General features: G+C 42.3%; 1 protein-coding gene across 8 annotated transcripts in view; it reads left to right on the top strand.

Annotated features, from left to right (window-relative positions):
• SH3BGR (SH3 domain binding glutamate rich protein) overlaps positions 1-23,537 on the top strand; it is a 456,857-nt gene that overhangs the window by 4,640 nt on the left and 428,680 nt on the right. For 2 of the 8 annotated variants that reach the window (XM_078656835.1, XM_078656834.1), the window contains exon 2: positions 4,415-4,478. In XM_078656835.1, coding sequence (XP_078512961.1) covers positions 4,434-4,478 — 45 coding nt within the window. In that variant the 5' untranslated portion in view covers positions 4,415-4,433. Of the gene's footprint in view, positions 1-4,414; positions 4,479-19,511; positions 19,682-23,537 lie in introns of those variants that run through there. The other 6 variants (XM_078656829.1, XM_078656828.1, XM_078656830.1 and 3 more) reach the window with 4 other exon arrangements.

Below are 23,537 nucleotides of genomic sequence, written 5' to 3'. Positions count from 1 at the left end.
CGATCCTGATCCGGGCCTGCCCTGGTGGCCGCGAGGCTGATGTGGGGGCGATGCACCGGGGACTGATTCTGTGAGGGGGTCCCCCCCGCCGCTGCTGTGTCCGGCGGCCCTGGACCTCTTCGCCCGGACTCTGCTTGTTTGGGGCGCCGGTGCTGGTGTAGGCGGAGACCCGCTTTGGGCAGACATCCTTTCTGCACCAAGGCTGCCATTGCTGGGAGCCCCCCGGAGTTCTGTAAAGTCCTACATTTTTTAACTGTTTTTGAGAGTCGCGGAGGGTGGCGACTGGGCTGCCTTCGCGAAATGGCGGCCGACCATCTGGAACTTGTATCGCCTCGTGGCGGCGGGCTTGGGTTGCCTGATGGCGCGGGGGTCTGGTATGGTGAGCCGGAGCTTACACTGGAAGCTCTGCGATCCCTGCGCGCATTCCTGGCCCCCGATGTCCCCGGGAGCCCGCCACGATCTGCCGCCATTTTGAGCAGCCGTTTCTTCTTGCCTCCCTCTTGTGTCAGAGACTCCATTGCCTCGCCCCCCTCGACTGCTGCAGGTGTTGCCGCCGCGGATCGCCGATCATTTTGTGTGCCGGTGACTTTGGAACTCCCTGCTTTTCGAGGTTCTGACCCCGGGGACTTGGACATTGTGCAGCGGCCCTGTTCGGCTGGGATGCCCGGGAATATTGGTGGACTGCCGCCTGCGCCGATGGCCTCGCATTTGTCTATTACGGAGAACCCCTCGCTTTCCCGAACAGCGGAACTGATCTCCTGCTCTTCATCACCCGTGCTGCGATTGCTGATGCTTATAAACTCTCTACTCGGACTTTTGCTCACTTGCGTATCGATTTACCCCCCTTGTCTACATGGCAGTACATTTTTTTTTCGATTGTGTGCTGGTTTTGTATTGAGTAGCTCACTTTACATTGTCATGTGGTGGGTGGGATTTGTTGTTCGGAAGGGCTGGGGGTGATATGCGCGACTCCTGGGGATTATTGCGGTACGACTTCGTGGCGCGATTGTTTGTACCCATTGCGAGGTGTGAGGTCCTCTCCTCTGTAAGTTTTATGGAGTTTGAAATGGTGTCGTCCTGGTCTGTTTTTGCTGCGATTGTCTGGTTGGGCAGAGGGCTGCGGCCGACCGTATTGATTTCTGTTCTCATGCTCCTCCCTCCTGTTTTCTTTCTTTATGTTTTTGTTTCTTTTTGTCTCGTTCTTCTCTCTTTCTTTCTTGCTATATTTCGGGTTCTGGTTTAGGGCGACAGGCACGCTGTCTGAAGGGTAGGCCATAGCCTTCTACAGGGGTGCAGGGTGGGATGGGTGGGTTGGGTTCTATTTGTTGTTTGTTTTATGGTTCTATGGCCCTTTTGTGTCTCTTTATAGTAGGGCCGCGTCGGTCCTTGCATCCCGTGGTATGTTTGGGATGGGGTGTGTGGCTCCGTCGATCCTCCTCTTCTGGGTTGGTTACTTTTCGTCTCGACTGCTGTACCCTCCTTGTTACGGATGCTCCTGTTCTCTCCTGTACTCTTGCCACGGGACGCCTGTTTCGGCGTGGTCTTCTTTCTTTCGTTTTTGTGTTTCATTTTCTTTTCTCGTTTTTCCGCTTTGTCTTCCTCCCCTCCCCCTCCTTTCCCCCTCTCTCCCCTTTTCCTCGCCCCCCCCCCTTTTTTTTCCTAGAGGTCACTATGACGGGTTAGTTTTGATGTAATGTTTGTCCGATCCCTCTGTTCTGGCTCGGCTGTGGTTTGGGTGGTGGCATGTGAAGATGATAATGTAAACGTGTAGATTATGTCTAAAATGTCCCTGTCTCCCGGTGTGTATTGTGTTGCCTCTCCTGTATTACGGCCCCATGCCCCCCTTATTGTCGCTGAGGATGGTTTTGGGAATTCGGACATCTCTATATTGAAAGTGAGCCTATCGTACTCCTCATCCCCATATTATAAAATTAACCTTTTTTTTTTTACTCCTGATTTTTGGCCGTCTGGTTCCTAGGTGTTTTCTCCCCTTTTTATGATTGTTTTGCTGCTGCTTTTTGTTGATTGAATCTGTACTGTTTGCCTTGGAACCTTTGACCGCTTTACATATTGATGCCGGCCGATTTGGTTGTAGGCCTAGACTTGTATATCCTTTTGATGCTAATAAAGGTTTAAAAAAAAAAAGAAAAAAAAAGAAAATGAAACTTTGGCATGTGTATGGGCGGTTAATCACTTTAGAGCTTTTGTATGGGGTACAAAGTTTATTTTGCGCTGTGATCACAAGCCATTACTCAGAGTACTAACTACTGAAGGTACTGTAAACACTTCTGCGAGAGTTGCCAGACTTGCTATCAAATTGCAAGATTATTGCTATAAAATGGAATATGTACCAGGCAAGGAAAATTGTATTGCTGATTTCCTTTCAAGAATGCCTAAGCAACTTGATGAATGTGAGGATGAATTGTGGAATTCTTTCCAAGTAGCCTATGTACAAGACATGGAGGGTGCAGGCATTTTGAAGGAGAAGTGGGTTGATGAGTATCTGAAAGATGAAGAGTTATCTTTAGTGAAATCTCATCTAGCTGGGTCCTGGCCGAAGAAAGTTGATGGCAAGCATCCTTTGAAGTCTTTTTGGGAGGTTAGATTAGATTTAAGCGTCCGAGATGGCAACATCTGGTTTGGAGAGAGAGTAATACCTCCAAAGACTTTGCGGTTGTCCATAATGGCTTTATGCCACGAGGGGCATTTCGGCATTGTTCGTTCTAAACGCACAGTTAAGTCTTCATTTTGGTGGCCCGGTATGGATGCAGATATTGATAAGTTTGTAAGGAGTTGCAAATCTTGTCAAACGGCTGACAAATCATTGGTTGTATGTAAGCCTCCCATGGGCAACATGACCGCACCTACTTCTCCTTGGGAACAAATAGCTATAGATATCATGGGTCCCATTGGTAGTGAGCAAAAATATATCTTGGTATTAATGGATTTGTTTTCAAGGTGGCCTTTTGTAAAAGTTGTAAGTAAGGCTGATACTGAAACCGTTTTGAAATTTTTGGACAAATCTTTCACTTTGGAAGGCATTCCTTCTATTTTGCTAAGTGACAACGGTGTCCAGTTTACTTCTATTAAGGCAAAAGAGTACTTCAATAGATTAGGAATCAAGCACAAGACCACAGCTCTATACAACCCAAACAGTAATGGAATGGTTGAGCGTTTTAACCGTGTCATCAAAAGTACCATACAAATGTCTGGGAAGAATAAGGAGTGGGAAGCTCAGGTTTTGAAGATGGTCTGGTCTTACAGAACCTCGATTTGTGAGGCTACAGGTTTTCCTCCTTTTGTACTTATGCGTGGCAGAAATCCACGAACAAAGTTTACTCCAGGGTGGTTGTTTAAGTCTAATGTGGTGAATTGGTCTGAGGATGTTGTGAAGGAAAGGAGCCAAGCTTCGCATCTCAAAAGCAAGATGTGTTATGATACAAAGCATAAGGTGAAGGATGTTAATTTGGTTGTTGGTCAGTGGGTAAGAGTCAAAAAACCTTGTAAATCTCCCAAGGAGGAAAGTGGTTTTTATGAACCTATGCAAATTGTAGAAGTTTTAAACAATTCTGTTCGTCTTTCTGATGGACGGGTTTGGAACCTCAAAAGGATCGCTAAATGTTCTCCTCCTCAAGTTGATTCTTCTTGCCAGGTTTCATCAGAGAAGTCATCTGATTTGTTTGATTTAGAGGATTTGTTTTGTGCTAAGTCACCTGATGCCTTTGCAATTTCTGATACTTCCAGTTGTCCTGTCTCAGATGTTTCTGGCCCGCATAATGGTGGTGAATCTTCTGATTTGGGCGCTTCTACTTCTTCTGGTTCGATATGTGATGATGTGATAAATATTTTTAGAAACCCTAGGCGTGAAAAAAGGCCTCCTGTTTGGTTGGCTGATTACATTTCTGAAAACTTTCCTTTGTGAAGTTTGCTTTATAGGAATAATTTTACACTTTTGCAATGATTTTCATTCGTTTTTTTTTTCTTCTTCTTTTCTCTCTCTTTCCCAATTTAGTTGTGTAAAGGTGGGGGATGGTGTCGGGCACAAGTTATGAGTTTTTTCTATATTGTTCAAAGGGGGATGTGTTATGTTGTGTAATTCATGAGTATCGCTTTAACTATGTTCATTCTACATTCTATTCCGAGTGTTCCTACATATTGTATTCCAATGTATTCAGTTACTGCTGACTGCTAACCTGTCTGGCTGTGTACCTGCTCCATTCCTGTATTAAACCTACTTCCAACTTAATTGATGTGTGATTTATCTACACAACAGAAGCGTTGTCAGATGCAGAACCTAAAGGGAAATGTGAACAATCATAGTCACTTGACGTAGTCTTGTGCTTAAGTATTCTCTTAGCTTGTTCATTTGAAATTTTGACAACTGCTCTCTTACTCCACCACCCTTTTTTTCCAGGAAACAGTGAACCTTTTGCATGCCAAAGCTGATTGAATACATCAAGCGCCTTGAGACCCTCTGGGTGAGTAGTGCGCTATACAAAACTTGACTTGACTTGACTTTTATAAATCTGTTCATTCTTTCAATTAGACCGTTGGAAGATGGAGAATAGAGAGCTACTTTGAGATGTTTAATATCATGATTTTTTAAATAATCTTGCATGGTCGTTGAACAGAAATGTGACCCATTGTCTGTGACAATTTCCTTTGGAGATCCTTCTGATTGAAAAACTCTATTAAGGAACTTTAGGACAGCAAAGGAATTAGGCGAATCACAAAAATCAATGTCAACCCATTTAGAATGATAGTCAATGAGGGTGATGATGTAACGTTCACTGCTTGAAAGGAGTTCAAATGGGCCTGCGAAATCAATTGCAGTCTTGAACCATGCTTCCTCAGATACGGGTACAGAATGAAGAGGTGGTTTTGTTGATCTTCCAATGTTTACATGAGAGTAAACAAGTATCACATTGATCTACCCAGAGAGTGACATCCTTATCTAAAGCAGGCCACCAAAAGCATTCTTTGAGTTTCCTGGAAGTAGCTCCTATACTTAGATGTCCTTCATGAGCAGATTCTATCAATTTCATGCAAATTGAAAAAGGAGGAATACATTGATCCCCTTGCATTAAAACATTGTTAACAATAGAAAGATCTTCTGAGACTTGGGCATATGATTTTAATGAAGCAGGTAATAAACGCTCTTTGGGCCATCCAGAAATAATCATGTTTCTGACTGCTTGTAAAATTTGATCATTATCATATGCTTTAAGCCAATCGGATTGTGACAAGAATGGAAAAACATATATTGGATCATTAATTGATGCTACAACACACTCAACTTCATCAAATTTTGTGTCAGAAGAATTGTCTTTTAAGGAAAGCCTAGAAGGACAGTCCGCTCTGACGTTGAGCCCACCTGAAATGTGACGAATCGTGAAATTGAACTCATGTAGCCTGGAAAGTATGCGTACCAACCTTGCTGAGGCTTTCCCTGTCCCATTACTGTTGAGTAAATGTAGTAGTGGTTTGTGATAACTCAACAAAATGAAATGTGAACCCCATATGTAACTCTTAAATTTTTCGACAGCCCATGAGCATGCGAGTGCCTCCCTCTCAATGGTACTCTAATTCATCTCAGCAGATGAGAGAGATCTTGATGCAAAACCTATAGTTTTTTCTTTTGTACCAAACCATTGACATAAAACAGCACCCAAACCCAATTGACTTGCGTCCACAGAAATAGAGCATTTTACACCAGGAGTGAAGCAAGACAATGCTGGCGAATCAAGGATTGATTTCTTGATTAGATTACAAGATTTATCCAAGTCAGTAGACCATCCAAATTTCACATTTTTCTTTAGAAGGTCACGTAAGGGCTGAACAATTTGTGAGTAACTCTGAATAAACCTGGAATAATATTCAGTCATATCCCAAAAATATTTTAAGGAATCCTTATCCAAAGGTACTTGAACATTTGAGATGGCCTTAGTAAGTGAAAATGTTGGCTTGATACCATTTGAAGAAATGGAGTGACCTAAGTAATCTACTTCTGACTTAAAAAACGTGCATTTGTCTTGCCCTAGGGTGATTCCTGCATCTCTGAAGCGCGAGAGAACTTCCTTAAGTGTTTTAACATGTTCCAGTTTATTTTTTGAGAAAATTACAACTTCGTCTTGATAAGCCTGAACACATTTGATGTTTTTCAGTAAAGAATCCATACATTTTTGAAAAACACTGGCCGCTGAGGCTAGGCCGAATGGTAACCTTAAATATTTATAGGCTCCAAAAGGGGTAATGAAGGTTGTCAAGCTTGTAGACTGAGAAGAAAGGGGAATCTGGTGATATGCACTGCGCTAGTCAAGCAAGGTGAAAAATGTTGAACCATCAATGCCAGTTAAAAGATCTTGAATTTTGGGTAGGGGGTGACAATCAATGAGGATGTTTTGATTGAGGGAGCGAAGATCCGCACAGAGGCGAATGCTGGAATCTTTTTTCCTCACGATTACAATCGGACTAACCCATTGTGAAGAATCAGTAGATTCAATTATATTTTCTGAAACCATTTTGTCTAATAACTTCTTAAGATCGTCTCTTACACTAAGGGGAGTAGATCTTAGTTTATGCGTAACCGGTATGGCACTTGGTTTAAGTTTAATCAGATGTTAAAAATGTTTAATTTTACCAATCTTTGTATTGAAAACCTCTGGGAATTGTGAAATAATGTCATTAACCAATATATTGGTATCATCAGAAATGGATGATATTTCAATATCATTAACTTGCACTGGATTTTTTGAACCAGGAACAAGTTTCAAACTAATTTTTGCAAGGTCCTGCCATCCTACTATGTTTTTACCTTTAATTGCCACATATACTTTGGTATAAGTGTGCCTACCAAGACAAGAAATATTAGACAAAAAAAACCAAGCATGTCTATGTATTTTCCCATACGCTTTAGGAATAATGTCAACTTTAGAAAGAGTAGTGGAAGAAGACCATATATTATCAAACAGGCTGTCAGAAATGATGGTGACTGGAGCACCCGAGTCAGCCATCATATCAACTGATTTATCACCAATCAAAACTATGCATGTTGGTTCTGTTGCACGTTCATAGTTAGAAACATTTTCACAAGAATCAATAGCTAAAATTTCCCTTTTTTCAAGGTCATTTGAAGATAACTCTATGGTATTAATATTGAGATTCTGAAATGAGGATTCAAGTGGAGCAACATCAAGGGATGAAACATTAAGATCTTGATCACCAAATCCGTGTGTTGCAATTGAACTAACATGAACAGGTGGGGGAGGTGAGTTGAAGCACACATCTCAGTCTCCTCCATCTTGAAGATGAGGGCACTGAGACAATTGGTGAGAGGCTCATGCCCCCTCTCATTGGAGGGTGGCATATTAGGGGGTGTATGCACCCCAAGGAAGTGAGCCATCATTCCCGACCGCCACACCCCTTTTAACGCCTCTAAATCTAGTAGATCAGTTCAAGCAGGCTTTATTCGATGATTGTCATAAAAACATATAATACATACGAAATACATCCATAAAAAGTGTAATAAATATTATTAAAATTTACAAGTTTATAAAAATCATTACTTCAACAATCATAAAAGGTAAGGTTAAACATGATTCATAGGCAAAAAGCTTTTACCACCCCATTATTAGCATTGAGTTGCCAACAGACTACTTCTAATTGACCACGCCCATCCCAAAAATGTGGCCACGGCTGTGTATATAGGCTGGTTGGTACATGTACGAAGTAATCTTACAGCCACCATCCCGCTCCTGGTGCCCAATAGTCTACACACTGGGCGTAGCCAGATCCATCGGGGTGCTGCATACACAGGACATTCAAACAATAGGTGGCTGATTGATTCCAAGGTGGGCGAGCAGACTGGACAGGCAGTCATGCCCCCACTAGACCACCTATTGGAAAACGCCCTTACTGGTAAACTCCCCATTCTCAATTGGAAGTAAAGCTTCCGATCTAAGGGTTTCGTGATGACATCCCAGAAGGCTTCAAAACTTGGCCCATCTTTGAAGTCCAAGAACATGCCGGGCAAAGAACACGGAGCAATGTTCCTAGTGATTTTCATAGCCACGGACTTACAGTACAGGTCTTTGAGAACTTTCTTGGGGGGAAACCTAGCATTCCCTGGATCTGCCCATAATTCGCCCAGGCCTAGTTCTGTTAATACACCCCGAATATTTCCTAACCACTTAATTTTGTGGGAAGTGTCGCTTCTCATTACGTCCAGCAATCCCCTGGCATATAGTTCCAGTTCAGGCGTAGTCCAGATCCGCCTCCAGTATAAAACTGGGCGCAAGGACGCAATGAGAGCTATTGGGCACAAACCCAGATCGTAAAATAGGGGGCTCATAGGGGTGCTCTGGGGTAACTTTATTAGATTCCTAAGGAAACGGTTTTTGGAAGCTGTCATCCCCCTCAAGTTCTCAAACCCCCATATTTCTACTTCGTATAAGACGGAGCTGACAACTTTGCCATTGTATATCGATAATACAGGGGCTACCGGCTTCGTAAGGGACCTTAAGTGTTCCAGACTCAAAGCTCCTACAAGCTGGCGATGTTTCAAGGTAGCCAGCTCAACCTGCTGTTTCCACAATAAGTCGTGCTGGATACAAACTCCCAGATAGCTAAAAGCTTGCACCTTCTCAAGAGGTAGTTTTTTCATGCTTACAGTACCCTTAAAAGACCTTGATGCGTTAAAAGACATGAATTTAGATTTTAAAACATTCACTTCCAAACCTCGAGCAGTGCAAAACTTTTCAAAGATCGACAATGCCCTTTGAAGCCCGCTCGGAGTTTTAGCTACTATCAGACAATCGTCAGCGAACATTAAAATGGGGACTTTGGCTCCTGCAAGGGTAGGTGCATCAACATTAGAGTCAATCAATATCTTAGCCACATCGTTGATGTACATAGAAAATATAGTTGACGCCAAAACGCAGCCTTGGGGCATGCCGGTTTCTACAGGGAACTGGGTAGTAACATTGCCAGGGCTGCCCCACCTAATCTGAGCGTAATTTTCATTTTCCTCATGGAGTTTCTTGATTAGTGAAAGGAGGGGGCCGGGCATGCCCATATCATTGAGAAGATCGATGAAGGCAGCATACAGGCTACCACGTCCAATTAGGACAGTCTTCCAGTACAGCACAGCGAAATGCAGGACCTGGTCGACTGTGCTGATGGACGTCCTAAAGCCTGCCTGTAAATGGGATAAGATGTTCTGATCCCGCTCCCATGCCAATACTTTATTTAAGATCAGCCTGCCAAAGATTTTTTGGGTGGTGTCAATCAGGCTGATAGGGCGGTAGTTGGCGGGTAAGGATTTATCCCCCTTTTTAAATACAGGTATAATTTCCGCCCCATTCCATGACTGAGGTATGGGAGCTCCCTTTGCAACAGCGTTAGCCAAAAGGAGTATGTAGATACCCCAAGAATCTTTATCCTGCAGGAATAAATCCGCAGGTATACCATCAATACCTGGCGTTCTACCAGGGACGATTGAGTCAAGGGCACAATGCACATCTCCAAGGGTGAACGGGTCTTCCAGAAAAGGTACAAACGGTACCTCCATGGTTGAGTTTATGTCCTCACCCTTTGCATATTGCGGCTTAAAATAGGCTACCCATTCTTCTTGTGGAACCCAGTTCTGAGGCTTTTCCGGGTTGCCCTCTTTACCCCATTTAAAAACATTCCAGAACCTACGCGAGTCTTTCTTTGATCCTGCCTCTTTTAAATCTTGCCATCTCTGCTCATCCCAAGCACGTTTGGCTTTAGAGACAGCATTTTTATACGCAGCCCTGCCAAGACGAGTATTCCCGCTTAGTCCGCTTTTAATAGCTCTTCCCAGATCCAAACGGGCCTGTCTACAAGCCCCTGAATACCAGCGTGGAGGCTGGAAAGTGCGGGATCTGCTTGACTTATATGGCCTAACAAATAAACTTCTTAGCGCTCCAAAGAAAGACTCATGGATTCTAGTACCTTTTTCTGATATAGGAGCCGTTAAACCCTCATTAGATAAAACACCTAGTTCACATGTTGCCTGGGCTAGCTTGCTTGATATAAAATCAATATTCTCCTGAATATTCGAGACCTTTGACCAGCGGACGTGGCGCATATCATTCGCAATGGCTATGTCAATAGGAGCATTATCGCCCAGCTCCCCTCCATCATTAGCGGGCTTTTCCCAGTAGGTAAGCATCATACATAGGGGGTTATGGTCACTCTCAGCCCTATCAATAATTGTCATGTCCTTAAGATATCTCCTAAATCTAGTATTTATGGGCCACTGGGAACCTTGCCTCCTCAGATTTGGGGAAGAAAGAAGAAGGATGAAGACCTGTGCTGACCCAGAAAGAAGAAGACACCTAGGGCCAGATGTAGGTCAGGGACATTAACCGACTCATAAATATTACCGATTCGGTATTTATGAATCGGTAAATATGAAGGTGGGAGATGTAGGTATTTTTTATAATAGAAATACCGAATCGGTAACATTCGGTATTTACCGATTCGGTAAATACCGAATCGGTATTTCCTATTGATTCCTATGGGCTGTGAAGCCCATAGGAATCAATGGGAAATACCGATTCGGTATTTACCGAATCGGTAAATACCGAATGTTGCAAGGGTGCAGGGGGTGCCACTTTGACACCCTCTAGCACCCGAAGTAAAGGCATGTGTGACATGTGGCACACAGACATGCCCTTAGGGCATGTCTGTGTGTCACATTGCACAGTGTGCATGCACAGATGTGCATGCACACCTGGATTCGGTATTTTACCACACAATAGGATTGTGTGGTAAAATACCGACTCTTAAGGGCCTGTGACACTCTCAGGAGTGTCACCTACATTTGGATTTACCGAATCGGTAAAATTACTGATTCGGTATTTTACAGAATCGGTAAATTTACCGAATCGGTAAATTTACAGATTCTGTAAAATAATGGCCCCTACATGCCAATTCCTAAAGTTACCGACCGGTATTTGGGCTCCTACATCTGGCCCTAACTGCTTTGCCCCTAGCCCTACCAGCTTGCCTCATCTTCAACCTGACTACAGCAAGAACCCAGGCGAGTCCAGCAGCCAGCAAACCCCACAGCCCAGATAACCTGCACTTCAACCATCTTACAGACTCTGGTACCGGTGAGCACCGAATTTGCTCAAACAAAGACTCCCCCACAGAATCCAGATCCAGGCGGCTCGTCGATTCTTCACCCGACGCCCATGGCCCGAGTTCAAGTGGCCCAACACCATGAGGTGGTCTTCCCAGTGATCCTGATCTGGTGATCCTGACCTCCTTCAAGCCTCAACTTGAAGGCTCCCCCTGAGAGCGACAGGAGCTGGTAAGAAAGCCAGACACCAGAAGACACCCCTCCACCTGATGCCCCACCGCCTTGGGTCACCCAACCGGCAATGTCCAGGCATCCCCCAAAAAACCACCTTTTCTCTACAGCTGGTGGTCACCTTCAGGTTGCTTCCCTGCTTGAGCCTGCCTCAACTTTACCGTACCAAAGGTACCCATTGAAAATCACAGGGTCCCTAGCCACCCCTGCACAGCTGCTGGTGCATCTCCTGTGCTGATTGATGGCCCCTGTAGTGCTGACCTTAACTCCAGGAGCTTTGCTCCCACACCGGAGTAGCCTGTGCTTAAGCAGACACTAACCGGAGGCCCCCTTATCCCCATTGTCTAACATTGGGCCCCTGCATTCTGAACCTGACTGCCCCAGTGCCGCTGGTGGTGCCACTCAAGTGCCTATCTAGACCTTGGGGAACCTAGGTCCTAACCCCCAAAACTCGCACTTGTAAGGCGCTTACTCACCTGCAAAATGGATAACCACTTGTTCCCATAGGGACCCACGTTATGAGATTTTGGGCCTAAATTGTTCTAAGCATTGAACTGTTGTTTTGTATGGGGGAAAACAGTAACCTAAACTCAAACCAAGAAAAGTCCTATTTACATTGTATTGTGAGATCCTTAGGTGTGGTATCTAGGTATACCATTCCCCTTTCTCAATGTAATCTAAAAGTAATCAAAAAGTACTATAAAAGTAATTACTGTGTAATTTCAACTGCTGTTTAAAACCATACCAACCTGTAACTGTTCCAAATCCATTCTCAATTTCATTTCTCTGTAAAAGTTTACAATTGAAAGTATATTTTACTTACCAGTTCCAAGTCCTGCCTGGTTCTAGAAATAAAATACTAGTATAGCTTTTTTATACTTACCCAATTGGCCTGGATTCTGTCTCTGAGTGTGTGTAAGTAGTCCTTGAGTGAGTGAGCACAATACATTCTTAACACACCCTCTGGATAAGCATAACTGCTTGCCTACACTACCACAAAGAGAGATGTTAGGTCTTACCTAATTTAGCCTATGCTATACTTCTGGGGACTCCATGCACCTTACGTTGGTAGAGTATATACAGAGTCAGCTTCCTACAAATGGCATTTAAAATGTCTCCTTCCTGGCATCAGTCTCCTCTCTCTTCGATCCCTTCCTTTCTCTCTGCTCGCAACAGGAACATGCACAGTCATTTCTTTTTCTTCTCATTTCACTTTATTTTTTCTCACCTGTTTGGCTTGGGCTCTGTCACTTTGGTCTTTATTTTCCCTGTCCTTTTCATCCTTTTTTCTACAAAAATGTATAATATGTGCTTGTATTTCTGCCCAGGGTATTACATATAAGGCCACAACCTGATCTAATTGGTCTTGTGTGTCTACCGGTAGCCGCAGTTTTAAAACATTGTAGAATAATCTACATCTAGCTCCCATATCTAAAGGTCCTACATCTGTTTCCCACTTTTTCCTCGTTGTGTAGTCTGCACATGCATGTCCTGGAGACATAGATTGTGTCAATGCCCCAATGGCTGGGTCGGTCAGGGTACCTGTTCCTTAATTCAGTCCACACCCTAGAGTGCACTACTCCAAAAGCAGACCCATTATATTTCCCTTAGTAATAGTTAATCCTTGTATCCCTGCACTTCTCATTATACGCTACACTTTATCCCCATACAATGGAGCTCAACAGGCTTGTCAGATCTCCAAGAGCGAACTGTATCCCAGCCGTTGCATTTTCAAATTATTTTATTCATTTCCCTGTTCCTTTGTGTAATGGAGGCAGGCCAGTTTTCAGATTTTCTTTATCCATGTGTTGCCATGGAACGTAGACAGGCTGTGCTCCATGTGTCTTATACACCAGTGGCATCTGCATTACAGCTGTATTCCTGCCACCATGTCCCTCATATGGTGTCTTAGACCTTATAACATATTTCTTGCACACGCACAGACTTTGTTGCATGTAATCATAATCCCAGTGAGGGTCCCCATAACCTTGGAAAATACATACATCAGCCATATTTATCAATTCAGGGTCAAAGGATCCTGCTCTTGGCCACAATTTAACCTGTTGCACTATACCTTCTGTCCACCCAACATGGTTATTAGTGAATAGGACAGCATTATACCAACTATTTTCTCCCTTCGTTACTATTTCATTGTGCCTCAAGTCACTATTTCCTTTCCTTTGTTGTCTCTATATGAAACTTGTCATTCCCTGTATATTTCATACTTAAAGTGATCTTGCTCCAAGCGGCGGGGAACTTTGTCCTAAATCTATCATACCCTCTGCTCGAAATGGACGCCCAGACCTTGTTATACTACTGGGAAACATCTGCTCTCCTCTTGAAAGGCACTTTGTTACTCTAATCTATGTATTTCAGCATCTCTATTCTCAGCCTCTTGCCACAATTCCAAGTGTTCACAGTCAAGAACCCTTCTGATTTCAATCTCCACTGAGTGTATTTCTTCCTCATCTTTCTCATCTTCTCCTGTCACTTTCTTAACTTCCACATCATATCCCAAAATTCCTCACAACTGGCTTTTCATCTGTCTTAAATAATATGGATTTACATATATTTGAACAATCATCAGCAAAATGGCTTAGTCTCTCAATTGTGTTCTGTATTCCCTTTACACTGATGGTCATGTCACAATGACCTTATCCTCTTCCTGATACATCTTTAATTGTGCACCTAAGTCAGAATTCACCTGTTGGGTACTAGTATAGTATAAATTTCCTTCACTTGAGTTTTGGGGTATCCTACTAGCCCATTCCAATATGTCTTTTGACTTTTGTTCCATACATTTTCTATTATTGTCCTGTCTTAATTTAACTAAAATGTCTCCTGTTAGAGACACTGTTCCCTCATATACTTTTTCAGGTTTAAGAGAATCTATTAATTGTTTGAGCAAGATCAAACTCCCCCATGTTTATCAAGTCATCAACCTTTGGTGTAATTTTATCTATGTCAGTCAGGGGTATTAATGTCGGGTCTTTGTAGCCTACAGCTAGAACATCAGTGTCCACTGAGCCTACAGAGGTAGCGGATTCCTTATCTTCCATAAACAATTATGGATACATACACTGACGGCATAAGGGCCCTTTAATTATCTCAGAATATGTTGGGTGATGCCGTGGATTCCACATGGGAATCCTCACTGAATATCTGCCACATGTCTAATGACACTAATCATTTTGTTATTTTATCTCCTTTATATGCTCCTAAGATATTTCATGTTACATGGGCTATTACTGTATTATCAAAAGAGCCATGTAGGGGCCATGGAACCAGGGTGGTCTTTGTACCTTCTGCTCATTCCTGACAATGTTTTTTTATCCTATCAGCGTCTCCTGGAAATGTGGAAATCATGTCGCCTAAAGGAGACCCTTTCTCTCCATGTCTGCCGGGGGAAGATTTCTTAAAGAAAGGCATGACCTCATATTTTTTTTCTTTTAATCTACTGCAAACCTTTACTATTCCTGTTGGTTGGGAAAATATTTGTGGACTACAAAACAGACTACTCCCTTTTGTTTAACCTCATCTACAGTTATCCCTAAATAAGCAGGTTATGGGAAACTTACAGAGTTTCACACAACACACAAATCAGATAGATCTATATTACACGGAATAAATCCACCTGGTATCCTAGTAGCAACAATTTCTTAATATTCCTAAAGGCTCCTGTCCTAATGGAGTTAACACTAAAAAAAAAAGTTGGTGCCTCTAATGATGCAGGAGAAGTCATGATCTATTACACATGATATAATAATGACGGAGCTACATTACATATATATATATATTTTTTTAAACAACTCACATAATAGATTTATTTCTACAACATGTCAACGTTTTCTCTCTCTCTGACATTTTCCTAATTCAAACCGTAAGGGTAAACTTCTCATAAAATTCCTATTTCTCTAAAAATTCCTAAAGGAAAAAAAACTGCCTGCCAAGTTTATCTTAGATTGTTCAAACCTCTCAGAACTAAACACTAAAATATGAGATAATAATAGGCTCAAATATATTTTCAATAACTGGCCAGACAATACCGATCACTCTAAGAAATAGCTGTTTGCAAAATTGACCTTGTTAATATTTCTCCTCTCTTCTGGAGGGTCTAGGACGTACGGGCTTTGGACTTATCAGGGTGATCCTTAATCCCATCGCTAGATGTACCAAGTCGAACACTTGGATGTTTTGTTTATCCATCATTCCAGAGCAATCCAAAGTTATGTATGGTGCAACACAGTTTCAGGGGAACTTTGACCCAGTGGAGTGAATCAGTATTTAATTTCCATCACGAAAAGCCATAAACCGGTCTCGTCACTTACTTTAGCTAGATGGGTCAGGTGACTGATGCAGGAATCAGGAATTGATACCTTCAGGTGCTCATTCTACAAGGAGTGTCTTGTCTTCCAAAGCCCTTCTTCTTGGAGGTAGATTGGAGGATATCCTAAACTTATCAGATTGATCTTCGATTCCACTTTCAAGAGTTACATTTTAAACCAATATCAGAAAGGGCTACACTGGTGGTGAGTAAGCTTTAAATAAGCATAATCTGAGCATCCAGTCCTACAATGTAATGAAGAATTTACTAGCTATTGTGAAGGAAAGTTTCAATTCTATTATGGACACGGAGGTGAAGATTATCCCACCCAAAATTTGGAGACGTCGATTTCTCCCTGCTTTATTATTGGGTGATTTTATTGTGATATTTCAGTCTGGCATATTATTGGCAATTTCTGAAAATGTTGAATGTACAATTTATACTTGTGTGTGTTATTACTAGTGATTTGACTTTGTTACAGATGGTGATAGTACTTTTTTTTGTTTGAATTTATTTAATGGGTTTTTACATTTCTTATTGCTTCATGACTTTGTGCATCATTTCAATGTATTAAAACAATGGTGATAGTATTTTATAGGAGAAAAATGTCTGTGAATAATTAATTTGATATTGTTTTTACTGCATGCGTATGGAAGGAAGTCTTAATTGTATACTTCACTCTTACATTTTCAAAGAAAAAACAATAACAGTGGAAGAGCAGCAATCAAAAAGGAGCTTAGCTGATGACCCATTCAGAACTGCTGTGTTTCGCCTCACACAAGAAATAGGAAGAGTTACTATGAGGAGCTTGTGGATGGGAGATGTTGATATTGGTGATTTTGTATCATGTGTTCTGTACTTTTTTGCACACATGCCCAATGGCTCATATAGTGTGTACTGTTATTGATTACTCTATTTGAAGTTAAGAGAAGATAGCATAATCTTCGCATACGTGTCCTTAATAAAATTGAAAATTTCCTTCATGATAGCTAGGAATATTTCAGTTGGCAACCATTGGCAGCTGGAGGAAACCATAACACAACCTGTGGAAAGGGCTGAGTGGGCCAACACCGCCAGCCAAACCACAGAGGACAAGTTGGATAACCTGAGGCTCGAAGGGGAACCAACACAGCTCGAGAAGGACAAAAATCAGGAGAGAGGAACACGATGAGAGAATGATCCTGAAGATGAAGATTTGTGGCACACTTTTCTCAAACAGGAGAAGCTCTCTATCCCTCTTCCACGACTCAAGGGTGAGTCGTGGACCAGACAATTGTGTGGGGAATAAGGGTGGGCTGTAGGAAGGGTGAGAAGCTGAGACAAAGGTAAAGAAGCAAAGTCTATTATAGATATAGGAATGGGGGTAGTTTCCAGTTATCAAGCACTGAGTTTTGTTTAAGACAAGAGTAATTACTAGCCTCAATAAGGGTCTCACACTGGGGTGTATAAAGAGATCGGGGAATCTAGGGGATAAGGTGGCATGAGAACCTATTTGTTTCTATTCACCAGAAAGAAAAAAATAAGAACGAACAGAACAAAGAGGAAAGTAGCTTATAAAACAAAGAAGATAATGGAAAGAAGAAAGAAAGGGACAAAATAAGACAAACGTAAATGATCATAATGCATGGTTTTTAATCCCTTATTATTTTTTCTACCATTTTATTTCTCATTACTACCTACCGAAATTCTTTTGAGGGTCAATATCCTGGTCGAGAGAAGATCAAAGGAGTCTAAACGAACTGAGGAAAAGAACAGAAAGTAAGAGAAACAATGTGAGTCTATATAGTATCATATTTGGCAAGATATGTCTAAGAGTCATCAAGAACAACCCAGGTGTCCTATAACCATAATATTGTACTTGCTTATGTGGGCATTTGGTCAGACAAATTATTAAAGTGAAGATAGGTCAATAGCCCATTATCACCAAATGCCTAGACACGCTAATATGGCCACTCCTAAAATTAGCTACCCGTTTACTTGCCCTTTTTCTGTGGTGGCTATGTCACTGTTGGTTTCATTTTCGAGCTAGTAATGTATTTTTATATAGTTTTCACATTTTTATTTTGTGTTAAAAAACAACAGATATGTATATTTGTTATCATAAAAAACGTGTTAGCATCAACAATGCACACCACTATTTCTTGGTTTGTCTTTGACAGAGGATAGAAAAGAGATAGCATATAAGGTTTCCACCTGGCAATACTTAAGTGTCCTTGCTAGTAAAAATGTTTGCAAAAGCAGTGAAATGTACCTTTTGCGATATAGATTTAAAACAGAAAATAAAAGAATACCACTTTAAGCTTATTTTAATTTTTATATAATTTAAATATGGTTATTAAAGCAAATAGAGGGACAACTGGCAAAATTACAAGGGAGTACTAAGAATTTTACACTACCGGATCTTGGCCCTTCCAGAATAGCGAAAGGTAAACAAATGGCCAGGATTTTTTTCTGAGAAAGGTTACAACTCTGATAGATATGAATTTATGCTGCAAAGTGGATGTTCAACCTATTTACTTCCCTACTTTTTAGATAAGTATGCAGGTTTGAATGTTTTGCCAGCTTTACTCCTCTGATAACCTGGGCACAAGCCAGTGTGGACGTGGGTGTTTTTAGAGAGAGGACCTCTTTCCCCTTACCCGAGGCCTCAAGGAAACTAAAAGGTTTCGCCTTGCGCCCCAGCACTGCAGCAGTTTGTAAATGCAAACAGAAAGTAAACTAGTCTCGGGGTGCGTTTGGTGCCTCTAACCGTCCATTGTCGAGTATGACACCCAGAACATAATGTTTACTTATTAAAAACAGTTTAAAAATGTAATACTACGTTCCACAGGTCTAGATTCCCTTTCAACCATTTTTGGAATTAATTGTACATTGATATGTAGAAAACGTATGTGATTTCATAATTTGTGAAATAAAAATCAAAATTCTTTCACATTTCTGTGTGATTCTGTTATTACTTTCTTAAGATAAGCCTTTTCTTTTTTAAGTGAGGAATGTTATACATGCATGACATCACTTCTTGTGGCTACACTTCCTGTGATGTCATTGTGAATTACATATGCCAATTGTTCCCCTACTATTTTTCTTAGGACCTGTGCCCCGCAAAGAATCTATCTGTGGCACAGTGCAAGTTATTAGAGCACTGTTGCTGTACATTATGAACTCGGCGTGACGTTCAAATTAGGTTTTTTCTTGCCATGTCAAGTATGAAAAACCAAAGTTTGGAAAGAAAAATAAATTTTAAAAATAATAAGCAATTTATCGCGGGTCCGCTTGATTGGTTCCCCGTTCTCTCTCCTTTTACGGACAGCTCCCAGTCTGGTGAGCGGCAGGTGCCGACGGCATAGAAATCAAGGAAGGAGTCGAGTGGAAGGCTTTTGCAAGCGTTTGTAGACTCCCTGTCAGTCCATGATAGAACATATATTTATATAACAAATGTTAATACATATACCAATATAGCATATCAAAGTTTGAGAAAAATGTAAAGTTCATTTTAGTTGCCTCATATGCCATCATTGACGGTTTAAAAAATGCAACAAAAACAAACCCAGTTCATAAAAAATATATTTTATGTACATATTTAGCTAGAATCCAAAAAATGAAGGAGTTTTACTTTACCATCTAAAACTAAAAAACCTTCCGAAAAAAACAGAGTTCGTTTTTTGTAAATGCGGACCTTTAAGATGGCGAGTGTGTTGATCATCGACCCTTATAGCAGTGCGGTTCCTGTTTGTATTTGTTGCAAAGAAGTTCTGGGCACGAACAGATGCCTCAGGGAACCAATCTCTTACCCAGCTGTCGCTTCCCAAAATACCCACCGGCCAATGAGCGGAGCAACAGCGTGCAGACTGACAGAGCCGGCTACACTGATATTAACAAGTGGGTCACTGAAGATCTGGTTGTTGGGGGCGCGTTTGTCAATCTCGGGAGCCCGTGGTCTTTGCAGCAGTATCTCCTTTCCTGCACTCAGAATGGTTATCAAAGTATTTGTGGCCAATGTTGCAGGCTCTACGGCAGTAAGTTTGTTCCCTGTTATTTTTTTGTTTAAGTTAACGCGTGAGACGATAATATTAAGTCATTAATGTTAACGCAGGCAGGAGAAACCTCATTGGAGTTGTATGATTTCTTGAAAATGCAGATTCGATGTGATTTATTACCTTGTTGTACTTTTGCAACAAATTGTCGCATTATTCTGCTCGTGCCGGGGAAATTCTGCAAACAAAATAATTTTTTGTAAAGTTCTACATTAAAAGAACATTGCCGAGACATTCTAAGCATGTGGCAGCGGCTGGGTATGTAGTGTAGACAGATGGCTAGTGGGAAATCGATCCCAACAGAGGCCGTGGAAGTAGTGGTCATTGTGCAAACTTCACCGACTTTGTGGGGGAAGTATATTAATGTCTGGGAGCTTTATTATGCTCCCTGTTTACTTTTCTGGAAAGTTATAGAAAAGGCGTAATATATGCACATATAATACGTTTTACAGTATGTTTAACGGCAGCATGCCTTAAACAACGGTTTGCTTTTCTCTTGGAGCACGCTGCAGTTGTACATTCCAGGGCAGTATTTTATTTCTAGCCGTAGGAAGGCCACGCTCTGAGGCGGTGCAGGCGTGGAGAGGGGCTGTTTCCTTTTATATCCAGTGTTCACAGTGAAGCTCGGATTCCAGTCCTGCCTCAGCAATTACCCCGGCACTTATTTACTGCAAGATATATTGTAAACGTAGACGACAGACTCCTCAAGAAACTTCGAGAACCAGCGAGCACATTTTACAGCGTATTCTTTTTCATAACAAAAAGGGAGTTGAATAAATAGTTGATAATGCTAAAAACAAGATATATAAAACTCTAAAATAAATAAGGTAATTATCTTTTGCAGGGAGAGTTAAAATCTCAACATATCCTCTAAGTTCTTTTAGTTTATTTTATCTTTTATGCATCCATCACATTCCCTTGTGTTCAAAACAGTCTAACGGGAAATTCAGACAGGACCAGCATCTTCACGTGAAAATTCCCATATCACAACCTTAACAAGTGAAGCTAGCGGAGCGCGAGCTATGTGGCTTCCATACCTTTTAACTGCGTTTATTGATAGAGCTGTCAGTTCATTGTTCTTCTGATAAAGAAATGCAATTCCTCATGTTGAAGATATAATAATTTATTGCGTATAATGTGGTGTAAGAATATAGTTTCTGTCTGTGAACCAAGGAGACAGGTTTCCAAGTTTCTCACTCGACCATATTGAATAAATAGGGCACATCCCTTGGAGTCGGATTGAGAAAGTCTTGGCAAAAGAGAGTAATGTTAAGTCATAAACTAGAATTCTGCATATCCATTAGTTTTTTCTTTTTCACGTAGGCTTTACTGCTTTATAAATATTTTGCGTATTGACTTTGGAGTGCACGTTTCCTCCTTTTGTAAATTTGTCATATTTTGGGTTACTTGTGCCCGTTATGTGCTCCTGCACTGACAAGGCCAGAAAAGGGCGCTAAATGCAAGCTTACCCTAATTGCTTTTTGCTAATTAAACTTTTATGCACATATTCCTACAACTTTTGCATTACCTGTGCTTTTCATACATTACATTGGTATCATGTACATTGATGGCTAACACCTTCACATATGTCAACAATTTCATCTTTTATTTTATCCTAATTAAATGTAATATTCACTTATCATGCAACTACTTTCTATGCAATCTTCAAAAATACTGTATTGATTACTGGACTTTGTAGGAGAGTAGGGTCTGCTTCCTATGGTTACCACCACTTTTTGCTTTGTTTCACTGTTTTTTTTTACTTTAGTCTGGCTGTGGCCCTGCTAATCAGGACCACAGCCTAGCTGTTCTCTCTCTAAATTGATACCATGTACTTTAGGTACATACCAGATTGGTTACTGGCTTACCCTTGTGAGTCCCTTTATATTGTACCTTAGGTACTCAGGGCATAGGTACCCCAGAGGCCTACCAGGGGCTGAAGCATGTATTATGCCACCCCTGGGAAGCCTTCCAAAATGAAATGGCACCACAGGTCTGCACTTGCAGCCTGTGTAAGGTGGGGTAAGCACCTCTTACTTAGATATAGTATACCTATATCTCCCTTTACATATAGACATATAGTAACCTATAAGTCACTCCCATGGCAGGCCTTGACAATCCTGAGGGCAGAGTGCTTGGTTTTGTGTGAGAGGATGCCCTAGGATGAGCTGTGCCTGTCTGCAGCTTGCGGAACCATGTCCTTATAGCTGTTCTATGATATCGCCTTACCATATACTCTTAAGTGCATTATAATCCTCGCGGTTGAATGCTAACTTTGGTTTGGCTTTATCTAAACATGTCGTGTAAGGTGTCAAACACTTTGGAATACTACCCCCGCCAGTTCCATCCTTCTAGAGGGAAAGGACATGTACACACTGGTATACCCGGTTAAAGTTAAACAGAGCCCCAGCATCACAAAATGTATGCCGCTGCCACAGACACGAGTCTGACCTCCTGCTGCTGGACGAAACTCCGGCAGGGGAGGCCTGGACAGTAGGTTTCCAGACAGGTTTTAGTGTATTGGGGCAGGGTGGGTTGCATTCAGTGAATGATTTTCAGACACTGCCTGGGGCACACAAGGTGCTTCATGCATTTCCCAGTTCAAACTAGTTGCTGGGGCACTCTGCCCCAGCTCTGGAGCGAAACTGGACAAAGAGGAAGAGGGGTAACCACCCCCTCCACAGGTCCTCCCATAAGTGGGACCCTAGAGTTAGTCCAACCCCTAAACTTACTATAAGAATAGGAACCCAGTCCCTAGGACTTTAGATTACCCTGGACGAAACTCTGCCACATATATCTTGGACCTTCGACATTCCATATCGACTGGAAGTCGGAAGAAATCTCTCTTGTGGTCAAGGAGGGACCACCCTGTCCAAACAGGCACCAAAGGCATCTTTGCCGGTCTGCATTTTCGAGGCTCCCGCCGGATCCCAAAGAATCTGAGACACAGGACACAGACTTCCAGACATCTCTGAAGCTGACCCGAGATCCCAGCAAAGCTGACACCCATAGCTGACACGAGAGACGTGGGACCGGAACTCCTGGACATCCTGCATTTTTGCAACTGCACCTACTTCCCGAGGTATCCCGAAGTTGTGCATTAGGATATTTGAAGCCCCTACCCCGAGCACCTTTTGCACCAAAGTACAGAGGCCAGCACTCCACGAGTGACCCGTGAGTCCCCTTTCTTCACCGCAGCTCGAGGCTCCTTTGCAGTTCCTAGTCCGTTGGCTAGTGAGCCCCCACGAAGGCCAATCCTTTGTTTCCTGGGCTTTCCTGATTGCTCCAGACGTGCTCTGACTCCCCTCCAAAGGAGGAGTCTCTCAGACCTTGCTGGTCTGAACAGAAGTCAATCTTGTCATCTTGCATGGGTTGCTGTTGCCAAGGCTTGTTGGGTCCAATTAGGATTCGGACGCTGCAGCGCTCGACATCCTACGTGGGACAGCTCGAATTCAGCTCCTGGTTGTCATCAACGCCTCCTGGTCCTCGTGGCTAAGAGTCAAGCTTCACCTCTTTCACCTGAAAACACCCGACATCGTCTGGCATCTTCCTGTCACCATCCTGGTCACTGGCTAGTGACCCACACTCTGTCCCCTCTGCTTTCAGGTTCTTCACATCTCCGATCCACTCTTGGATCCACCCGGACACTTTTCCTCTGGTCGCCTGCAACATTTCTTCGTAGCTCTCCATTGGAATCGACAACGAAACCCGACACCAAAAGACACCTATGCACCCGGCTTCCCTGGGTGAGGTAACACGAGTACTCCGGTGCTCCTGTGGGTCTTGACTCTCGAAGTGTCCTAGTCTAAAAAGGGTCCATCGTAAAGTGCCCTTATTC

Source organism: Lissotriton helveticus, chromosome 8, assembly GCF_964261635.1.
Source record: "Lissotriton helveticus chromosome 8, aLisHel1.1, whole genome shotgun sequence".
In the NCBI taxonomy this organism is placed as follows: Eukaryota; Metazoa; Chordata; class Amphibia; order Caudata; family Salamandridae; genus Lissotriton; species Lissotriton helveticus.
This window is presented reverse-complemented; position numbering and strand designations above follow the sequence as displayed.